This window comes from Nerophis ophidion, linkage group LG03 (assembly GCF_033978795.1).
Source record: "Nerophis ophidion isolate RoL-2023_Sa linkage group LG03, RoL_Noph_v1.0, whole genome shotgun sequence".
NCBI classification, from domain to species: domain Eukaryota; kingdom Metazoa; phylum Chordata; class Actinopteri; order Syngnathiformes; family Syngnathidae; genus Nerophis; species Nerophis ophidion.
In genome coordinates this window covers 42,529,023-42,552,881 of record NC_084613.1, presented here as the reverse complement: position 1 = coordinate 42,552,881, position 23,859 = coordinate 42,529,023, and the positions used below count along the sequence as shown (strand labels likewise).

Below are 23,859 nucleotides of genomic sequence, written 5' to 3'. Positions count from 1 at the left end.
AGTCGATTGCTGGTGCAAAAACCAGGTTAGAGTCGGGTGCTGGTATGAAAACCAGGTTTGAGTTATGTGCTGGTATGAAAACCAGGCTTGGGATGGAACTAGAACAGGGACTAGGACCAGGACTAGTACCAAGACTTGGACTAGGACTCGGACCAGAACTCGGACTACGCATCAGTCTACGAGTTGATCTACAATGTTGGCCAGAAGTCGGACCAGGACTGGGACTAGGCTTGAACACCGGTGGCGGAGGGCGCACTGGAGGTAGTGGACTAGCGAGTCGAAAAGTCGTTGGAGGAGGTATAGGTGGCCTTAGTGGCTTGACCGGGGGAAACACAGGTGGAGGAGGTCTACTAGGAGGAGTTAAGCGGGATATTAGTGGAGGTGGCCTCATAGGAGGTTGCGGTTTGACAGTTAGCATCTGAGCTACTTCCCCACCACAGCTATAGGCCTTAGCCCCTCCCTCCAGACGGGGATCCCAGACCCGTTCCCTATGGTCAGGGACTGACCTTAAGGGAGGGTGGTGCGAGGTTTGGAGGTGGGCAGACTCCTCCCCTTTAAATTGACCAACATGTCCTTTTGAAAAAGGAGAAAAAACCCCAAACTTGGGCGGGGAACGGGGCTTAAGAGGTGGAGGAAGAAAAGTAGGTAGCTCATGTTGCCTTAGTTTGCATCTAGAAATAACATCTGTATAGAACTTAGTTTTATCTATAGAGTCCAAAAAATCATAGTCAATATTTGAAACAGGTTGAGAATAAGAGTCAACAATATAAAAATCCCTAGAAAAAATATCATCAACAGGGGGCAGTATTGAGTCACCGGGGGGCGTTCCCCAAATGTCGTCACTATGGCAGTCTGTGAAGGTGTCATGGCGGTTGAAGGAGTGTTTGGGAAATGAACCAAAAGGATTACCGGTCATGAAGGGTGATTCCTGGTCAGAGTGAAGTTGGCTGTGTCCATGGGAAGGATGAAGTGGAGTAGGAGCGTTACTGCCGTGAGGGGGAAACCTCCATTGGACTCCACGCCTCTTCGGGGCAGCGCGAGTGGCTTCGGAGGACACCTCTGGCCCACAACGGAGTCTCTCCTTTTCCCACGCCATGAGCTCCAACCACGCGTCTTCGTCGAAGGCGTCCTTCCTTGTGTTCGACGCGAAGGAATTCTTTTTACTTGCTAGGATCCAACTGTTACGTCTGTTCGGCATTGTGATGCCGGGTTCGATTCCCTCGTGGATGCGTCAACAAGTGAACACAGCAAAGCTAAGATATAAACAATTTATTTAACGGAAAGGATCTATGAAACAAAACACTGGTGCTAATGAAAGGCAAACCAAAGACGCTAGCATAAAAGCTAGGATATACAAAAATGAGAACTAAACTGGCACATAGACACATTAAAGAGTAAAACAAAACATACAGCATGAGAGCTGGAATAAACAAATGGCTGAGCGTGAAAAGCTAGCGAGAATATATATACGATGACAGAGTGCAGGCGTAACTTGTTGCGTGAAAGCAAATTTGGATCCCAGACTGAACAACAAAAGATGCAGGCTTATATAAGGTAGGTGATTAATGAGGACAGGTGTGCAGGGCCGTGAGAAACAGGTGAAAACTGATAAGCTACCACGGTGAACGACTTAAACAGGAAATAATAGGATCAGATGGAGAGTGAAAATAAAAATGGAACAATAAACAATAATATGTGGAGGATCCAAAAAGCGGATCTCAACATATGTAGCATCATCTACAAAGATACAAAGAATTTCTATAGCGACATCCAGTGGACACATTAAGAACAGCTGTTTGTTTAGTAAAAATGTTTCAGGTTAATTTTTATACTTAGCAATCTCATCCGGCGGGCTGGATAAAACTTGTACCTTTGACACACCTGCTTTAAATCAACAACTTAATTCTGTCATGCTGCTTTGGTGCTTCATTACTGGACCTGGCCAGCCAAGAGCTCTTCTTAACAGGGAAAATGGGAGAAAAACACCCATTCCACATCTCAGGATAAAATGGCAGCTACCCATAATTAATAAACACTCTGTGAGACCTGTCGGAGGTCAACATAAGTCATGCTGACAGTCACAGGTACTTAATTCTGTTCTACAGCTATTTGTTAAAGTCATTGGGTCCGTCTTGCACATCAGTAGTAGTCAAATACAACTGATTTTATGCACGGAAAGAAACTCACAGCAAGAAATAGGAAAACCTTAACGAGAGTGAGTTCCCTGGTATGTCTTATTTTCTCCAGGTAGGTATCCTCTTTTTGTCACCTCAAATACTACAGATCAGTCGTCCAGGAATTCCATACCTCAGTCAGCATGTTATTATCTGACATTAAATACTCTTAATCATTGTTTCCCATGCATTCACTTATTTGTGGTGCTCGCCACAAATACTTTTCGACCGCCACATTACAACACACCTGGTGTGCCAGAGAACCAAAGGATGGAGCTAGCGAGATTGGTGTTGGCAAATTAGTGACACACAGTCATTTGGCTCAGCTACTGATGTCGATAAAATGACAGCTTATGAAATGACGTATACTCACATAGAAGATAGTAAACACAAGCGATCACACAGTTATTGTGTAAAAAAAAACGACACAAAGAAGCAACTGAGAAAGTTGATTTTTAGCAAATAACATATTTGCTTCACTCATGTTTCGTCCTGACTTTTTACGAATGTTTTATGGCCACTTTTGCAAATTTAACCCTAACAATTAAATCATCAGGGCTCATTGTTTATGTACAATGCTGTAATGTTACTGACTTTGTGGTTTTACCATGTATATATATGTATTATTTGTTTGCAGTATGTCGGGGTGGTCTCCTTTTTGAGCTGCCACTTTATCGTGGTAGAGGAGTTTGCGTGTCCCAATGATCCTAGGAGCTATGTTGTCCAGGGGCTTTAATCCCCATGGTAGGGTCTCCCAAGGCAAACAGGTCCTAGGTGAGGGATCAGACAAAGAGCAACTCGAAGACCTTTTATGAAGAAGAAATATCGAGGACCCAGATTTCCCTTGCCCGGACGCGGGTCACCGGGGCCCCCCTCTGGAGCCAGGCCCGGAGGTGGGGCACGATGGCGAGCGCCTAGTGGCCGGGCCTGTTCCCATGGGGCCCGGCAGGGCACAGCCCGAAGAGGCAAAGTGGGTCCCCCCTCCAATGGGCTCACCACCCATAGCAGGGGCCATAGAGGTCGGGTGCAATGTGAGCTGGGCAGCAGCCAAAGGCAAAGCACTTGGCGGTCCGATCCTCGGCAAAGTAGAGAAATTCCGGCTGAATGTAGTCGGACTCATTTCGACGCACAGAAAGGGCTCTGGAACCACTTCTCTTGAGAGGGGCTGGACCCTCTTCCACTCTGGCGTTGCCGGCAGTGAGAGGCAACGGGATGGGGTGGCAATTCTCGTTGCCCCCCGGCTCAAAGCCTGCACGTTGGAGTTCAACCCGGCGGACGAGAGGGTAGCCTCCCTCCGCCTTCGGGTGTGGGGACGGGTCCTGACTGTTGTTTGTGCTTACGCTCCAAACAACAGTTCAGAGTACCCAGCCTATTTGGGTACACTCGAGGGAGTACTGGAGAGTGCTCCCTCAGGTGATTCCCTCGTTCTGCTGGAGGACTTCAACGCTCATGTTGGCAGCGACAGTGAAACCTGGAGAGGCCTGATTGGGAAGAATGGCCGCCCAGATCTGAATCCGAGTGGTGTTTTGTTATTGGACTTTTGTGCTCGTCACAGTTTGTCCATAACAAACACCATGTTCAAACATAAGGGTGTCCATATGTGCACTTGGCGCCAGGACACACTAGGCCGCAGTTCCATGATCGACTTTGTAGTTGTGTCATCGGATTTGCGGCCTCATGTTTTGGACACTCGGGTGAAGAGAGGGGCGGAGCTTTCTACCGATCTCCACCTGGTGGTGAGTTGGCTGCGATGGTTGGGTAGGATGCCGTACAGACCTGGCAGGCCCAAACGCATTGTGAGGGTTTGCTGGAAAAGTCTGGCAGAGTCCCCTGTCAGAGAAAGTTTCAATTCCCACCTCCGGAAGAACTTTGAACATGTCACGAGGGAGGTGCTGGACATTGAGTCCAAGTGGACCATGTTCCGCACCTCTATTGTCGAGGCGGCTGATTGAAGCTGTGGCCGAAAGGTAGTTGGTGTCTGTCTGGGCGGTAATCCTAAAACCTGTTGGTGGACACCAGCGGTGAGGGATGCCGTCAAGCAGAAGAAGGATTCCTATCGGGTTCTTTTGGCTCATAAGACTCCGGAGGCAGCGGACAGGTACCGAAAGTCCAACCGGTGTGCAGCTTCAGCGGTCGCGGAGGCAAAAACTCGGACATTGGAGGAGTTCGGGGAAGCCATAGAAAACGACTTCTGGATGGCTTCGAAGCGATTCTGGACCACCGTCCGCCGCCTCAGGAAGGGGAAACAGTACACTGTCAACACCGTGTATGGTGGGGATGGTGTTCTGCTGACCTCGAATGCGGATGCTGTGGATCGGTGGAAGGAATGCTTCGAAGACCTCCTCAATCCCACCAACACGTCTTCTTATGAGGAAGCAGTGCCTGGGGAATCTGTGGTGGACTCCTATTTCTGGGGCTGAGTTTGTCGAGGTAGTTAAGAAGCTCCTCGGTGGCAAGGCCCCACGGGTGGATGAGATCCGCCCTGAGTTCCTTAAGGCTCTGGATGCTGTGGGGCTGTCTTGGTTGACAAGACTCTGCAGCATCACATGGACATCGGTGGCGGTACCTCTGGATTGGCAGACCGGGGTGGTGGTCCCTCTCTTTAAGAAAGGAGACCGGAGGGTGTGTTCCAACTATCGTGGGATCACACTCCTTAGTCTTCCCGGTAAGGTTTATTCAGGTGTACTAGAGAGGAGGCTACGCCGGATAGTCGAACCTCGGATTCAGGAGGAACAGTGTGGTTTTCGTCCTGGTTGTGGAACTGTGGACCAGCTCTATACTCTCGGCAGGGTTCTTGAGGGTGCATGGGAGTTTGCCCAACCAGTCTACATGTGCTTTGTGGACTTGGAGAAGGCATTCGACAGTGTCCCTCGGGAAGTCCTGTGGGGAATGCTCAGAGAGTATGGGGTATCGGACTGTCTTATTGACGGCGTGGCGCAGTGGGAGAGTGGCCGTGCGCAACCCGAGGGTCACTGGTTCAAATCCCACCTAGAACCAACCTCGTCACGTCCGTTGTGTCCTGAGCAAGACACTTCACCCTTGCTCCTGATGGGTGCTGGTTGGCGCCTTGCATGGCAGCTCCCTCCATCAGTGTGTGAATGTGTGTGTGAATGGGTAAATGTGGAAGTAGTGTCAAAGCATTTTGAGTACCTTGAAGGTAGAAAAGCGCTATACAAGTACAATCCATTTATATTGTGGCGGTCCGCTCCCTGTACGATCAGTGTCAGAGCTTGGTCCGCATTGCCGGCAGTAAGTCGGACACATTTCCAGTGAGGGTTCGACTCCGCCAAGGCTGTCCTTTGTCACCGATTCTGTTCATAACTTTTATGGACAGAATTTCTAGGCGCTGTCAATGTGTTGAGGGGTTCCGGTTTGGTGGCCGCGGGATTAAGTCTCTGCTTTTTGCAGATGATGTGGTCCTGATGGCTTCATCTGGCCGGGATCTTCAGCTCTCACTGGATTGGTTCGCAGCCTGGTGTGAAGCGACCGGAATGAGAATCAGCACCTCCAAGTCCGAGTCCAAGGTTCTCGCCCGGAAAAGGGTGGAGTGCCATCTCCGGGTTGGGGAGGAGACCCTGCCCCAAGTGGAGGAGTTCAAGTACCTATGGGTCTTGTTCACGAGTGGGGGAAGAGTGGATCGTGAGATCGACAGGCCTCTTCAGTAATGCGGACGTTGTACCGATCCGTTGTGGTGAAGAAGGAGCTGAGCCTCAAGGCAAAGCTCTCAATTTACCGGTCAATCTACGTTTTCATCCTCACCTATGGTCATGAGCTTTTGGTCATGACCGAAAGGATAAGATCACGGGTACAAGCGGCCGAAATGAGTTTATTTCGCCGTGTGGCTGGGCTCTCCCTTAGAGATAGGGTGAGAAGCTCTGCCATCCGGGAGGAACTCAAAGTAAAGCCGCTGCTCCTCCACATCGAGAGGAGCCAGATGAGGTGGTTCGGGCATCTGGTCAGGACGCCACCCGAACGCCTCCCTAGGGAGGTATTTAGGGCACGTCCAACCAGTAGATGGCCACGGGTAAGACCCAGGACACGTTGGGAAGACTATGTCTCCCGGCTGGCCTGTGAACGCTTCGGGATCCCCCGGGAAGAGTTAGACAAAGTGGCTGGGGAGAGGGAAGTATGGGCTTCCCTGCTTAGGCTGCTGCCCCCGTGACCCGACCTCGGATAAGCGGAAGAAGATGGATGGATGGATGGATGGATGTCCAGGTGGTTATCAGCAGTTTGTCTGCCTTAAACAGCAATGTTGTGACACTCTTAAACAAGACAATACTGCCATCTACTGTACATGCATATGTGACAATAATATCTACGGCTTGTGTGCACAACTGCGCACACAAATAGCAGACAAAGCAGAAGAACGAGGAAGATACAGCCATGGCGACGCCGACGATGAGTAAGATGAAGAAATACGCTTGTAAGTTCCAAGCCGCAGCTGCGATTGGACCTGGATAGCTTCCGGGAAGAAGTAGTGGACTACCAAGTGCTTGGCATTGAAGATCTTCCTCAGGAAGCAAAGATTAACTGGTTTTGGCCCATGTTAGGGAGAGATGGAAGATTCCAGACTCTAGTGCATTTGATGAAAGCACTTTTGTGCGTGCCACACAGCAATGCATCATCAGAGAGGGTGTTCAGCATGGTTAGAAAAATAGTGACAGAGAATAGAACAAGGATGGACAATTCAACCCTTAACTCAACAGTGAGTAGATGCGTTCAAGTATTTCTCTTATTTATATATATATATATATATATATATATATATATATATATATATATATATATATACATATATATATATATATATATATATATATATATACATATATATATATATATATATATATATATATATATATATATGTATATATATATATAGCTAGAATCCACTGAAAGTCTAGTATTTCTTACATATGTATATGAAATACTTGACTTGGTGAATTCTAGCTGTAAATATACTCCGCCCCTCTTAACCACGGCCCCAACCACGCCCCCGCCCCACCTCCCGAAATCAGAGGTCTCAAGGTTGGGAAGTATGGCCAGGTGTGGCCTGTGGGCCTTGATTTCGACACCTGTGGTCTAAATGCCTTAAATTACCATTACAGTAATAACAGGAAACTAAAAATATTGCTTTTCAACCATTTCAATTTCTTCAGTGTTTGCTGTGTAATTCTAATACAGTAGAACAAGTTGAAAGCAAAAAAAAAAAAAGTCTTGCAAGTGCAAACATTCGGCACTACCCTGTTTATCAGGCAAGGAAGTTTGTTTCCACCAGAACCTCTTCTCTTTTCTGTTGTTATATTTTCCTCATTGTTAGAGTAAATTTTGTGAAAAGCACAACCTTGTTCCTTCAATTTGCTTCCCTGCAACTGGGTCCTCCTCACCAAGCCTCCACAACCGTGACAACGTGTGCAATGCCCTGGCCCACCCTGTGTTAAAGGTGGGTACGTGTAACGATCTTGAGTATCAATCCGAGCGCTTACCTGCCAAACAAGCCAGACTTTAAAGTAGGTGCGTTAGTTTGATTGCTCTTTACTAAAATTACCAAATTGAGCAAACTCCATAAGTCAGTTCAGTTTGTTACGGTACCAAACTAAATTCAGTGTGTTGCAACATTTTCCTGGACCCTTATGTTGCAGTACAAACCTCTGTGGAAAAGGTATCAGAAAGGTGGAGCCTGGCTATTTTCCTAGATTGTTTGACTGAAAAATGTGTCCTGTAATGAACCGCCACAAAAAGAAACAAAACCAAAAGGCGATGTCATTCATCGTTCATTATCTTTTGAGCCGCGTTCATTTTGAATGATTAGTTAAATGGTGTTCTGTTGTAGTGATGTCACACTATTTGCCTCAGTGGTTAAAAACACAATCCACATTTGTTTAGTTGTAGCAAATAAAATCGAAGCAGCTAAACCAGTGAATGCAAAATCAGCTACAAACAAGTGACTCAGCTATATTAAAAAGTTGAATGCACCTACAGCCGATGAAAACAATGACTACGAAACAATCCTTCAAATATGTCAGGTGTAATTCAAGCAAATTATCTACAGCCCACAGAGAGGCAGAGTTATTCCTGGACCTTTGCAAAAAACGCTCAAAGAAGGCTGCAGTGGATGCAGTTCCAGCTATAATGTGCATCTCCACTTGTCTTTTCTGACTGTTTGTTGCAACACAAGGATGAGGTTTCTGGATTGGATGTGTGTATCACACTAAGCTCTTGCCGGAGTGAATAAGACCTTCATCCAGTTCACTTTTTGTCAACTGCCTCATGAAATTGAAAACAACTTTAAATAAATTGTTTTCATTTTGTGTCTAGTAACGAAGTAGAGCAGAGTCATCTTATTCCAATAAAGTTCATCTTTCATTTGATATATTTTGTGTGAATACATGTTTGTGTGTTCCTACCTTTGCCTCAGATGTGGGCTCCAGGTAACACAGACGATTCCCCAATCCCTCTGCAGCCAGGCAGAACTTTCGATTCTCTTTCTGGATGCAGGCCACGCACTGAAGCACCACTTCATCATCCTGTCATGAGAAAACAGACCTCAATCTCAGTGTGCACTAGTGTCGGGCAAAGGGCCACATAAAATCCTTTGTACACGACACTTCTACAGTGGATACCTTGAGACTGATCGGTGGTCAGTCCCCTCACAACCCTGAGAGTGGACACAAACAAGCTGATATTTGTGACAAAACTCAAAGGCATTGCAGGCTGAAGGTATCAACCATCAAACAAGGAAAACAACTTGTCCAAAATACAAGTATTGGTGTAGGATTGAAAAAGGTTTGCCTCTTTCTATTCCTTTTCGAACATATTGTAATGAGAGAAAGGGAATATGTGAATTGTCTATTTTCTACCAGTCTGGTTAATAATGCAAGCTGTTACGAATGGGATCATGCTCTTCTTGAAAATATCGCAGTACATGTTGGAATTTAAGTTTCTCTAAATGTACCGCAGGTACCCAGTGCTGGTAGCACTCATGCAGCCCCATACCATGATGCTATTGTACCACCACTTGGGATGGGTTTTGAATTTGGAACTTTTTGGACTTTTACAAAGTCCGTCGGTACTACCTGGTACCAATTCACATATCAAACTGTGCCAATTTTCGATACCTTTGTTAAATTGTGACGTCATGTCAGGTTGAAGATTCAGCACCGCCTCAAGCACTTGGCAAGGCAAGAAGCAGTCAAGCACACAGTAAGGACTCTGGGCAATTGTAAAATTTTCCATACCATCAAAGCAATAAGAAAGTCTTCAAAAGTACAGTAAGGCTCTACTTATTAAAATGTGCTAGCTCGATGCTAATTTACATTGTATTTTCCATGCCATGCTAAAAATGTGCATTATTGATTATGCACAGTGATTTTAGGACCTCCAAATTTGGTCATTAAAAAAACAAAACTACTGCACATTATAAACATCTGGTATGTAATAAATACAATACTTACAGTATGAATACTTTGTAGGACTAAAAACACAAGATTGACACATTTAACTTAATGGCAAAGACTACTTCTTTACTACAACACACCGTAGCCTATAAACTGTCATCTAACGTCTACGAATTGCAATTGTGTGCAAAGTCTACCATATAATACTATACGACACAGAAGGGTTAGAAAACAAGATAACAACTGGACAGCCCAGCTTAGTGTACAATAGAAAATGTTGATATATATATATTTTTTCTTTTTTTAGCATTAACACAATTTGAACACACAAACGCACTGAAAATTGGTACCAGGAATTGGCATCGTATCGATTCAAATGTAAAAAAGGTACCCATTCCTAAACACCACCATGCTTGACAGTGAGCGAGACACAATTATCTTGGTACTCACTTGTTACCAGACAAATATGGTGTCTTGAGTCATGCTCAGTGGATAGTACAGCTATACAAGCTCTACACTACATCAAGTTTTAATTTCCATAGTATTGTTTCCTGATAAGATGTAATAAAAAAGATAGCTGAAATGTGAGGGGTGCATTCACTTTTAAGAGATACTGTAACAATAACAACCCTAACAAAGACTGCATTGCGATTTACTATTTCATCCTACATCCACACTTGTTTATGCACATATACATAACAATATGCATTGCAGCAATACAGCACAACTTTTATTTGTATCTATTTATTTGCTTCAATTGGTAAAAATAAAAGTATAGAATAAAAGAGTCCTTGAGCAACCTTTCACATGATGATATTTTCCTATGTGGATGCATAATCATTTGCTTTTTTTAAAGCACATTATGCTGTGCTGCAGAAATGAAACTGGTCATTCAAGTGCACCACACAGTTAAATCTCACAAATAACACACAGCCTCCCTCAGACATTGTATTTTCCTCTCCCTCGACTGGCTAATTGGGAGGTTTTCCTTTCTAAATGTGATGATCAAACACATCCATGGCTGATCCCTCTGAGCTTTCCCAATCTCTTTAAGGCTATTTACACAGTTTGTTTGGTGCACATTAGGTTGAATCAGTTGATTGGAACATTCCAGGATTTGAAAGAAAATTAGTAATCAGAGTAAGTGAATCCATATTTGTCAAGGACAGGCTGTTTCCCTTAACATTTTTGTAAAAGCGCTTAAGGATTCCATACATTTAATGTACATAATCACAACATACAGATCTTAAATACCGCTGTCATTAGTAAATATTTAAAACAATGAAACACCTTAATTTATTATGTAAAATTATACCATAAAAATTAGTTATTTAATTATACCTAAAATTGTATTTCCCGTTGGAGGTTTTTTTATATATAAACTTTGGGGTTTTTTCTCAACTGATTTGAAATAAGTAAATAGGTTGTACATTATAAAACAGTTCAATTAAGAATCAATATTTAGAGTTGCAATAGTGTAAAAAGGAGGTGAACATTTTGAGGCCATATTCTTTAAGTAGATTGATTAATTAGCATTCAAACAGCATTATCTCAAATCTAAGCCACATAACTAACATTTCGGCATGGTGTGGCCTCTCCAAAATACAGAAAAATGGGCAGGAAGCAGCGTGCAGGTGAGAATGATGATTTTAATCATCAGAAGCAAGGCAAAAGAACGTTAAGGTCACTACCATAGCATTTTTGAAACATGAAACAAAGCAATACCATGAAACCTAAACAGTCACGTGTCGCAAACAAGAGTCGAGGCATTTAGGCAGGTCTAAATAGCTCTTCGATTAGTGATCAGGACCAGGTGAGCATCTTGACCACTAACCAGAGGCAGGTGCAGAAAATCAGCGCCCATGGCAACAAAGGAAACGGTGGAACAGGAACAAACCCTCAACCAAAGATAAATAGTAACAAATACAAAACAGAATATGACCTGATGTGACAGGTCATGTTAATATCATTAATACTGATGGTTGATGGCTGCCAGACCTGATTGTTTACTTCAAGTTTTCGCCGCCAGCGTCATTTGTTTATCCGTCATTCATTATCCCCTTTGCCGAATACTACTTCTGCAAATTGTTGCTCAAAACAAACATCTGACAACACAGTTGTATAAATGACGTGAGGGTGTGTAAAATTATGAACGCTGAACCGGAAACAGTTAACCTACACAATAGCAAGCTAAGCAGAAATCAATCGATATGTGGCGTTATGGGACTTGAAGTTAGTTGTAGAATGGCCAGCTGCATTATTTAATGTGTAGAATGTGCAGAGAGTAGAGTGCTATGGTAATAAAGTAGCATTATCCATAAACTTCTGTGTTAGAGTGCAGCATGATGAAAGAGGGAAATGAAAGCTACTCCATGTCTGAATACATGCACATGCACACATTTTCTTTTTCTATGTGTGTTTGGAAGAGCTGCATGAAAATCGATAAGACAAAAGCCTCAGGGCGCTGATGTGCATGACACATTTGTTTTAGTTGGTGCTCTAGAGTGCCAGTTCAGTAGAATACTGAAAGTCTGAGCACATTGTGAACTTTTACTAAATGGAAACAATTATATTGCATACAGAGGTCTACCAAATAATAAAATGCAACTAATGCAATACTGTGCTATGAAGCACATTTATGCAATATTATACTATATTATACAAAACAAAGGTACACACCAGTTGTGTGGCTTCGGTTTGGGTTTGCACGTGCAAACTTAAAAACGCATGCATTGATCTACTAAGCTGATGCACGGAGGGTTGTGTCTCTTAAATGAGGAAAATCTAGAGCACAAACCATTTAGTTTGTCTCTGCAGAATATATGCAGATTATCAGAACGCCCAAAATATTGGGAGGAGGAGATGCAAATATATTTTGTACACACAATGTGATTTACCAAGGCTGAAACTTTTCTGTGGCCGCTATTTTTAGCACATCTGGAATGTTTGTGAAAACTGGCACAAATGGTTGTGTGGGAATGGAGGCAATCGCGCTGCAAAAACAGATGAATGAGAGAGAGAATATTCTGTCTGTGTGTTTGTCAACATATTTGGACTGTTGTGAGATATAATTATTGGATATATTACCTATTCAGGAATGCCTTTTGGTAATTATTTATTATCAATGCCATTTAAGTGCTGAATGACTAAGGGGCTGATAAAAAGTAATTACAAACATAATTGATTCGTTTTGGTGTTTGCTGGTGTTTTTTTTGTTTTTTTTAATGCCGTTAATTTTTATTTTCATTGGAGATATATGAATCATATAGGAGATGTATTACTAACATATCTACTATTCTATATCTCTATAACAAATCTTGCAATATTAATTTTCTTCAGACGCGCTATCATAAGCACAATCAAAACACCCTGGTGCATTTTTGGCATGCTAAAAAAGGTTCTGGTGTCTAGATTGCACTTCTGTATAGCCAAGAAATGATGGCACAAATTATATTTGTGCGCCCACTGAATTTAAAAAAAAAATATTAAAATCTTAACCTGAGTTCGATCGAACCCTAGGGGTTCGGTGAGTTGGTCTCAGGGGTTTGGTGGGGCCTCCGCCACGGAGATGAGGACACACCCGATTAATCGTGTAAATAGAAACTTCTCCCTATCTGCGTATTATGTATACGGCAACCGCAGAAGTCCCACTAATTTTGTCAGAACGGGGGCTATGCTGTGGTTGGTTTTCCCGGAATGCAAACGAAGGTGACGGGACATGGCGTGAAGGTAAAGACATATTTGAATTCATCTATAAAAAAAAGTGCAAACTAAAGGCGTGCATAAGGCGGAGAGCAAACTTGTCTAAAAAATAAAAACTACCACAAAGGCTGAGCTGTGGATATGAAACAAAAGACTCGCTAAACGTGACATGAATAAACAAAACTAACTTGGAAGAAATTAGCAGAGCGATACATAACCAGAGTGAACAGAGCATGGCGCAACAACAATGACGCCAGCCCGACTACCTGGCAACTGTAAGCTTAAATAATAGTGACATGATTAACACAGGTGCGTGAGTCCTAAACAAATCAAGTGCGTGAGTCCAAATGAGTACAGGTGAACTAATCGGTCGTCATGGTGACAAAACAATGGAGCGTAAACAGGAACTAAAAAGAGTCTTAAACCAACAGAACATAACTAAACAAAACATGACCACAGAACATGACAAATTTGCAGGTGTGTAATTTGCTGTGAGTTCATACACTGTGTTGGTTTTGTTCTTTGAACAAGGTGATGTTCATGCACGGTTCATTTTGTGCACCAGTAAAAAAAAAAATATATAACTTTGTCTTGAATTTGAAAAAAAACAACATTTTTTTTTCATGAAAGAAGGGTTCGTTGAATGCGCATTTGAAACTGGTAGGGTTTCGGTACATCCAACAAGGTTAAGAACCACTGCACTAAAGGTTGGAGCATATGAAGCAATGGGCGAGCAGTAAAAGTGTCTGCAAAGGCACACTAAATCATCGTTTAGATAGGGTGATCTGCACCACTTTTGTACTTGTAATCAATAGTATGCACAGTTTTAGGAGATCACCTGCAGCACGTCCACTAATAGTACATACAATTTTATAGTTTGCACACGTATTTAGCACGTGTTATTTGGGATCTTAGTACAGTAGATTTGTGTATGGAATCAATCGCACTTGTCACTTCTCTCCCGAATTGATTTTACTATTCAACTGAATGTTCTGGGAGTGACGGATCGATAAGGAAATGTAATTCAACTCAGTTACAGATTAAAATTAATCGCACTTCTGTGTAAACTTGGGGGCATATAAGAAAAGAATTGATCAATATGTCAAGTCTCAGCCGGTCTGAGGGCTGAGATTTGTTTAATCTTAGGGAGGCTAGCTAATCTCTTCATCCTTTCTCTCTTTCACCGCCCCTATATTTACTCGTGTTTAATGTTGTTCATCAATGTATCACACATCTATCATACATTCATTGAGTGAATCCCCTGGTGTTGTCAATGGTGGACAGAAAACATAGGTTGTCTTTGTTTAGATAGTTGTAAAGATGTCTGTCGAATTGTGGTCGTTCTATTGTAAATACAGCACTATTTCGCTAATCATGCTAATGACTATAGAAGTAGACTTTAACCCTAAAGTGGTACAGTTTCACTTCTACTAAAGTTTTCAGTTGCCCATACCAGAGGTGTGGACTCGAGTCACATGACTTGGACTCAAGTCAGACTCGAGTCATGAATTTGATGACTTTACACTCGACTTGACAACATGTAAAAAGACTTGCAACTCGACTTAGACTTTAACATCAATGACTTGTGACTTCACTTGGACTTGAGCCTTTTGACTTGACATGACTTGAAATGACTTGCTACTTTCCCCAAAACCCGAAAATTAAAAAGTTTTTGGGGAGCGCTTCGTATTTTTCATTGTGTACCTGTCTATCAGCGTTGCGTGTGTCAACGTGTGCACTGTCAGTACAATAGCCAATCAAATCTGATCTATGTTGTTTTCATCGCACAGCCATCATCCAATAAAATTGCAGGAAAACCAACGAAGAAGAATGTCCAAACCCCACGCCAGTGAACAAAAAGTGATACCTAAAATAATTTTGTTTGGGTATAAAAATTATGAGGTGGTCAACACAAAACGGTTTGCAGTATGCAGCACATGCGTTTCGAACATTACTGATGGAGAGGCAACGACTTCCAACTTCGTTCGACATTTGAAGTTGCACAAAGAACGGTAAGTTTTGAATGTAAGCTAACGTTTATTGGCTAAGTAACGTGACTTTTATTTTTACTTTTTATGCCCTATTAATCAACACCTGCATACCTAATACACACATATATATATATATACATATACATACATACATACATACATACATACATACATACATACATACATACATAATTTGCCCTGGCCAAATTAGGGCACCTGTGTGGTGACTGGTCGGCACAGCGCTGCCGGGAATGTCCCTTCGTGGATGCGTTGAATGAATACAGTACGAGGTAAGATATAAAGAATTTATTTTAAGTAACAAAGGGAGCTAAAGAACAAAAATACTGGAGCTAATAGATAAACAAACAAAGGACGCTAGCATAAAAGTTTGGAATAGCAAACAGAAAACGAAGGCACACAAAAAACGGAAAAACAAAATCATTAGCGTGAGAGATGGAAATACACAAAAGCTTAGCGTGAGAAGCTAGCGAGAATATAAATAATTGCGTGAAGGCAAATGATCAAATACCAGACATACAGTTGCGTGAGAGCAAACTATGAACCCAGAAAGAATAAACAAAGAAGGCTGGCTTATATAGTTAGGTGATAATTAGTAGCCGGTGTGCGGGGACCGAGACTAGCAGGTGGACTGATGAGTACCATGGTGATGGACTAAACAGGAAGTAAGTGGCTCAGAAAGAGAATGAAACAAAGATGGAAAAATAAACAACATGTGAAGATCCGAGTCACGGATTGCAACAACCTGTTCAGTAAAGGCCTGTTAAGTCAACTAAAAAAAGGTATTATAATGGCAGTATTTTGATCCTGGACAAGATTATTTCTATTTTGATAATTTCCTTTCGGCAAATTGTGTTTTGAAATTAGGGATTTTTATACAGTATGTTACATTATGTGTGGGATTAATCACATAAAATCATATAAACTCAAATTCCATCCATCCATTTCTACCGCTTATCCCCCTCCAAGGTTTCTCGTTGTCATCCCATTGGGTTGAGTTTTTTCTTGCCCTGATGTGGGATCTGAGCCGAGGATGTCGTTGTGGCTTGGAGTTGTGCGCTGTAGCGTGCTTAGTCTGGAGGCTAAATACACACAGTGTTTTCTGTAACTATTGGCTGGTAAAGAAGGGTTGATGTGTATTATTTGCTTGGTCTGATAAATGTTGTAGAAGTTTGCTTCATCAGGAGGGTGAAGTCGCTCAATTTAAAGTGTCATTGGATCATGAGGGCATAGGAAACGGGGCATTTTTCTATCGGTAGACAGCATTTAAGATTCAGTGTTTCGCTGCCAAATTAATAATACATTTATATTGGTAGTTATTTATTTGCATATTGGATTTCCTGCTGCATTATCTATTGTGTTTCTGAGGTTAAATGTATTTTATATATATCTTTGGTGTATTTACGTTGAGACAATTTATTTAAAATCTGTTTTAACTTAAAGGGAAAAAAATAGTCAATTTTCTTGCACTTGTAAATTATTATGGGACTGATAATTGGTTGATTTTTTTTAGAGCATGTTAATCTTATGGTGTTTTGTCTTTCAAGGTGTTTGACCTAAAAAGACTGCTAAAAAGACTAAAAAGAAAAAAGAAGCTGTTTCTTCGTTTGGAGAAACTGTTGCAAATTAAAGGAAAAATAAAAGGAAAGAAATAACAATGGTCTGGTCTTTTGAGTGAAATCCAGAAGCCACATTCAGCATTTGGTACATCCTTTCAAGTGTGGGATAAGCACAGCATAAAAGCAAAACGCTCGAAAGATACTTTACCAACACACATAAGTGGTGCTGGGCAACAGTTCACAGAAAAAAAGGGTCAACTTTTACTCCTAAGGTTTATTGAAGTGCCCATCAGAAACAAATAAAACACTACTCCACCTCTATAAACACATTTTGTTGTATGTTACAAAAAATATAATTTTATTGGCGTAAGCTTGATAATCACCTGAGAGGGGTACTGGAGCATTCTCTGCGAGGGACGGTTGAGCGCAAACTAACCTCGCTGAGTAACATCATTTATGAGGAGTGCAGAGAGAGGTTCGGAGAGCATGAGACCAAGCGAGCCACAGCCCAGAGGCACAAAGGACGGAGGGAGAGGGACATCGAGGTGCTCATAATCAACAGGCGCCAGTTGCGTAAGAGGTGGAGGAAAGCAGCCGCAGAGGAAAAAGAAGGCCTCAAAGTGCTATGGGACGATCTCAAGCAGCGTCTTGCCAAGCTGCGTCGGGCAGATAGACTCAGAAGGCGCCGGAAACGAAAGGAGAAGGAAAGAAAAGACTTCTTCAAGGATCCTTTCCGGTTTGCCCGTCAGCTCCTGGACGAAAAGCGAAGTGGCAAGCTGTCCATCGCAAAAGAGGATCTGGAACAACACATCAAGGACCAGTATACGGATGCAGGAAAAGATACACCACTTGGCTCACCAGGCCATGTGCCACGTCCAGACCTCCCAGAGACCCCTTTCGACACGTCCCCACCTAGGCTGAGCGAGATTAAAGAAGTCCTTAAAAAAGCCAGATCATCCTCTGCACCAGGACCGAACGGGCTTCCGTACAAGGTGTATAAAAACTGTCCGCAAGTGACCGCAATCTTGTGGAAGCTCATGAGTGTTGTGTGGAAGAAGCAATCCATTCCAGCAGAGTGGCAAGAGGCAGTTGGAATATTCATCCCCAAGGAGCAAAATTCCACCAACATCAGCCAGTTCAGGACAATTGCTTTACTGAACGTGGAGGGAAAAGTATTTTTCTCTGTCCTGGCAAGAAGGATATCCAGCTTCCTCAGCAACAACTGCTACATCGATACAAGCTGTCAAAAAGCCGGACTGCCAGGCTTTCCGGGGTGCATTGAGCATGCATCCGTGAACTGGGATCAGATACAGCGTGCCAAAAGAGAAAGGAGTAACCTCCACGTGGTATGGCTCGACCTGGCAAATGCCTATGGCTCAGTACCACACAAGCTGGTTGAGTTTGCCCTGAATTTCTTCCATGTTCCTGTGTGTGTCAGTAACATCATCGCCAAGTATTTCAACAACCTGCACATGTGCTTCTCATTGGATGACTACATGACAGGATGGCAGCGGTTGGAAGTGGGAATTGCTATGGGCTGCTCCATATCACCAATCCTCTTTGTAGCTGCATTTGAAGTGTTACTCATTGGAGCAAGGCAAATGGCCAGAGGCCTGAAAACACCGTCAGGAGGAAGACTCCCCGCTCTGAGAGGTTTCATGGATGATGTGACAAGTATCCTACAGACCGCCCCATGCACAGCACGACTCCTCAAGCGTTTCGACGAACTGACCATCTGGGCGAGAATGAAGATAAAGCCCGCTAAGTCCAGGAGCCTGTCAATCAGGAAGGGTGTGAGAGATGACAGGACAGTCTTCACAGCAGGAGGTGAGAAGATTCCACTCCTGGCAGAGCAGCCCATCCGAAGCCTCGGGAGGGAGTATACAGCAGAGCTCTCGGACAGGCAGATGGGGAGGGTGGTCCAGAAACAACTAAAAGAGGGGCTCGCAAGGATCGACGGGAGCCAACTTCCTGGGAAGCTGAAGGTTTGGTGTTACCACTTCACACTTTTCCACCGCGTGATGTGGCCGCTGAAAGTAGCTGAAATTCCATCTTCTCAGGCCAGCAAGATGGACAGCACCGCCAACGGTTATATCAGGAAGTGGCTGGGCCTCCCCCGCTGTTTCTCGGACACAGGTCTTTTTGGCAAGAACATTCTGCAACTTCCTCTAAAGTCCATCAATCTGGGTTACAGGCAGGAGAAGACTCGCCTTGTACTGGAGATGAGGGAATCAAGAGACGAAGCTGTGAAGAGTGCAGTGGTGACTGTCCGCACTGGACGAAAGTGGAGGGCCCAGGTAGAAGTGGACCAAGCTGTCTCGAGGCTGAAATATAAGGAGATCCTGGGAAGAGTCCAAGACAGCCGGGCAGGACTGGGATGGGGGAAACCGGTCCAGTTCTGGTCCAAAGCCACGAGACAGCAGAGGAAGGCCATGGTGGTGGAAGAGGTCACACAAGTGGCACAAGACCAGTATCGGGTCAAGGCCGTATCCCAGGGAAAACAGGGGGCATGGACTCGCTGGGAGGATACCATTCAAAGAGTCATAACCTGGGCCGACATCTGGCGAACTCCCCAATCTCGGCTAAGCTTCCTCGTGAGGGCAGCGTATGACACCCTGCCATGCCCTCGAAACCTCGCCCAGTGGTTCGGAAGCGATAGCAAGTGCTCCCTGTGCAGCAAAGACAATGCATGACTCAAGCACATCCTTTCAGGTTGCAACGTCGCGCTGACGCAGGGGCGCTTCCGGTGGCGACACAATCAGGTGCTGAGGAAGTTGGCAGAGCTGTTAGAGAGATGCAGAGTCGGGGCAAACAACGCCACAGATCCCCATTGGCCAAACATCACTTTCATCAAACCAGGTGAGGTAGGACAGAAGACAGAGAAGGGAAGATCATCACTTCTGCTTACCCTTGGTAAGGGCTGGGAGATGCGCGTAGACCTGGACAAGCAGCTAGTCTTCCCAACTGAGGTAATACAGACAACGCTAAGACCAGACGTTGTGATGTGGTCCTCAGCTGCTAAGAAAGTCCTCATCATTGAACTAACCGTGCCATGGGAGGAGGGAATACCAGTAGCACATGAGTTCAAAAGGTCAAAGTACAGCGACCTAGCAGAGGACTGCAAGGGGGGAGGCTGGTCTGCGTCCATTCACCCCGTGGAGATTGGATGCAGGGGCTTCGTAGGAGGTTCTGCAACCCGGCTCCTGCGTGCGGCGGGAATGACCGGTTCCAGCCTGAGGAAGGCCATCAAGGAGTTGGCAGAGGAGGCAGAGAAGGCAAGTTTCTGGATGTGGCTAAGAAGGAGGGACAACACTTGGGGCTCAATACCCCAGTGAGGTCAGTTGCAGGGAGTGGCGCGGGGAGACGTCCCCGCGTAGCCACTGCCCCCCCCACCGCGAGGTGTCCTGGCTTGGGGGCGAAACATCAGTGAACGGTGGCACCAGCTGACGACCGTGCAGCTGACCTCGAAGTGCACTGGAGGAGGTGCGACAGGCAGAGATGCCTAGCAGTTAGGTCTGTACGTATTAATTGACACTTCTGGGGAACCAGCGACTACTGTGAAAGAGCAGTTGGCAGCCAGGAAAGTCTGGTGGGCAATCGGGGAAGACCGGTGGACGACGGGAGAGACCGTACCAGGAGTGGGCGGCTAGTCACCTTACCCACTAGCTTCCTCAAGAGGAAGCACCTACCAACTGACTACGAAAAGGCATAAGAAAAAACAACCCGAAGGCCCTCCGAGAGGCGGGATGGAAGATGGGCCTATTCTGACGGATCAAACGGTAACAAACGGAACGGAAAATGACAATGAGAAGGTTCTCCGGAAGTGTAAATGCGGGTGGCAGAAGGTGACTTCCTTTAAAGGACTGCGGATTCATCAAGGGAGAATGAAGTGTGGGAGTACTCCTGACCAGCATAACCGCGCTGCTTCGGCAGGTCAGACGGAAGAGACCCAATGCCAGGTGACAAACCACAGTGCAGAGGGTCCCAGCAATGCTGAGGGGGAAACGGCAGTGGAAGCAGTAGAGGAGATGAATGCAGCGCCCGAGAGCGAAACTCATGCAGTGCCCCAGAGAGTTGCACGGTTAGAGAGCCAACGCAAACATCCAGAAAGGCGCAAGAAGATCAAGTGGCCAAGGGCGAAAAACCAAGCAGAATGGCGTAAGCTTGATAATCACCTGAGAGGGGTACTGGAGCATTCTCTGCGAGGGACTGTTGAGCGCAAACTAACCTCGCTGAGTAACATCATTTATGAGGAGTGCAGAGAGAGGTTCGGAGAGCATGAGACCAAGCGAGCCACAGCCCAGAGGCACAAAGGACGGAGGGAGAGGGACATCGAGGTGCTCATAATCAACAGGCGCCAGTTGCGTAAGAGGTGGAGGAAAGCAGCCGCAGAGGAAAAAGAAGGCCTCAAAGTGCTATGGGACGATCTCAAGCAGCGTCTTGCCAAGCTGCGTCGGGCAGATAGACTCAGAAGGCGCCGGAAACGAAAGGAGAAGGAAAGAAAAGACTTCTTCAAGGATCCTTTCCGGTTTGCCCGTCAGCTCCTGGACGAAAAGCGAAGTGGCAAGCTGTCCATCGCAAAAGAGGATCTGGAACAACACATCAAGGACCAGTATACGGATGCAGGAAAAGATACACCACTTGGCTCACCAGGCCATGTGCCACGTCCAGACCTCCCAGAGACCCCTTTCGACACGTCCCCACCTAGGCTGAGCGAGATTAAAGAAGTCCTTAAAAAAGCCAGATCATCCTCTGCACCAGGACCGAACGGGCTTCCGTACAAGGTGTATAAAAACTGTCCGCAAGTGACCGCAATCTTGTGGAAGCTCATGAGTGTTGTGTGGAAGAAGCAATCCATTCCAGCAGAGTGGCAAGAGGCAGTTGGAATATTCATCCCCAAGGAGCAAAATTCCACCAACATCAGCCAGTTCAGGACAATTGCTTTACTGAACGTGGAGGGAAAAGTATTTTTCTCTGTCCTGGCAAGAAGGATATCCAGCTTCCTCAGCAACAACTGCTACATCGATACAAGCTGTCAAAAAGCCGGACTGCCAGGCTTTCCGGGGTGCATTGAGCATGCATCCGTGATCTGGGATCAGATACAGCGTGCCAAGAGAAAGGAGTAACCTCCACGTGGTATGGCTCGACCTGGCAAATGCCTATGGCTCAGTACCACACAAGCTGGTTGAGTTTGCCCTGAATTTCTTCCATGTTCCTGTGTGTGTCAGTAACATCATAGCCAAGTATTTCAACAACCTGCACATGTGCTTCTCATTGGATGACTACATGACAGGATGGCAGCGGTTGGAAGTGGGAATTGCCATGGGCTGCTCCATATCACCAATCCTCTTTGTAGCTGCATTTGAAGTGTTACTCATTGGAGCAAGGCAAATGGCCAGAGGCCTGAAAACACCGTCAGGAGGAAGACTCCCCGCTCTGAGAGGTTTCATGGATGATGTGACAAGTATCCTACAGACCGCCCCATGCACAGCACGACTCCTCAAGCGTTTCGACGAACTGACCATCTGGGCGAGAATGAAGATAAAGCCCGCTAAGTCCAGGAGCCTGTCAATCAGGAAGGGTGTGAGAGATGACAGGACAGTCTTCACAGCAGGAGGTGAGAAGATTCCACTCCTGGCAGAGCAGCCCATCCGAAGCCTCGGGAGGGAGTATACAGCAGAGCTCTCGGACAGGCAGATGGGGAGGGTGGTCCAGAAACAACTAAAAGAGGGGCTCGCAAGGATCGACGGGAGCCAACTTCCTGGGAAGCTGAAGGTTTGGTGTTACCACTTCACACTTTTCCACCGCGTGATGTGGCCGCTGAAAGTAGCTGAAATTCCATCTTCTCAGGCCAGCAAGATGGACAGCACCGCCAACGGTTATATCAGGAAGTGGCTGGGCCTCCCCCGCTGTTTCTCGGACACAGGTCTTTTTGGCAAGAACATTCTGCAACTTCCTCTAAAGTCCATCAATCTGGGTTACAGGCAGGAGAAGACTCGCCTTGTACTGGAGATGAGGGAATCAAGAGACGAAGCTGTGAAGAGTGCAGCGGTGACTGTCCGCACTGGACGAAAGTGGAGGGCCCAGGTAGAAGTGGACCAAGCTGTCTCGAGGCTGAAATATAAGGAGATCCTGGGAAGAGTCCAAGACAGCCGGGCAGGACTGGGATGGGGGAAACCGGTCCAGTTCTGGTCCAAAGCCACGAGACAGCAGAGGAAGGCCATGGTGGTGGAAGAGGTCACACAAGTGGCACAAGACCAGTATCGGGTCAAGGCCGTATCCCAGGGAAAAGAGGGGGCATGGACTCGCTGGGAGGATACCATTCAAAGAGTCATAACCTGGGCCGACATCTGGCGAACTCCCCAATCTCGGCTAAGCTTCCTCGTGAGGGCAGCGTATGACACCCTGCCATGCCCTCGAAACCTCGCCCAGTGGTTCGGAAGCGATAGCAAGTGCTCCCTGTGCAGCAAAGACAATGCATGACTCAAGCACATCCTTTCAGGTTGCAACGTCGCGCTGACGCAGGGGCGCTTCCGGTGGCGACACAATCAGGTGCTGAGGAAGTTGGCAGAGCTGTTAGAGAGATGCAGAGTCGGGGCAAACAACGCCACAGATCCCCATTGGCCAAACATCACTTCCATCAAACCAGGTGAGGTAGGACAGAAGACAGAGAAGGGAAGATCATCACTTCTGCTTACCCCTGGTAAGGGCTGGGAGATGCGCGTAGACCTGGACAAGCAGCTAGTCTTCCCAACTGAGGTAATACAGACAACGCTAAGACCAGACGTTGTGATGTGGTCCTCAGCTGCTAAGAAAGTCCTCATCATTGAACTAACCGTGCCATGGGAGGAGGGAATACCAGTAGCACATGAGTTCAAAAGGTCAAAGTACAGCGACCTAGCAGAGGACTGCAAGGGGGGAGGCTGGTCTGCGTCCATTCACCCCGTGGAGATTGGATGCAGGGGCTTCGTAGGAGGTTCTGCAACCCGGCTCCTGCGTGCGGCGGGAATGACCGGTT

General features: G+C 45.4%; 1 protein-coding gene across 4 annotated transcripts in view; it reads right to left on the bottom strand.

The window, feature by feature from the left end:
* LOC133549610 (ryanodine receptor 3-like) overlaps positions 1–23,859 on the bottom strand; it is a 373,912-nt gene that overhangs the window by 280,915 nt on the left and 69,138 nt on the right. For all 4 annotated transcript variants that reach the window (XM_061895194.1, XM_061895196.1, XM_061895195.1 and 1 more), the window contains exon 2: positions 8,582–8,701. In XM_061895194.1, the coding sequence (XP_061751178.1) occupies positions 8,582–8,701 (120 nt within the window). The remainder of the gene's footprint in view (positions 1–8,581; positions 8,702–23,859) is intronic.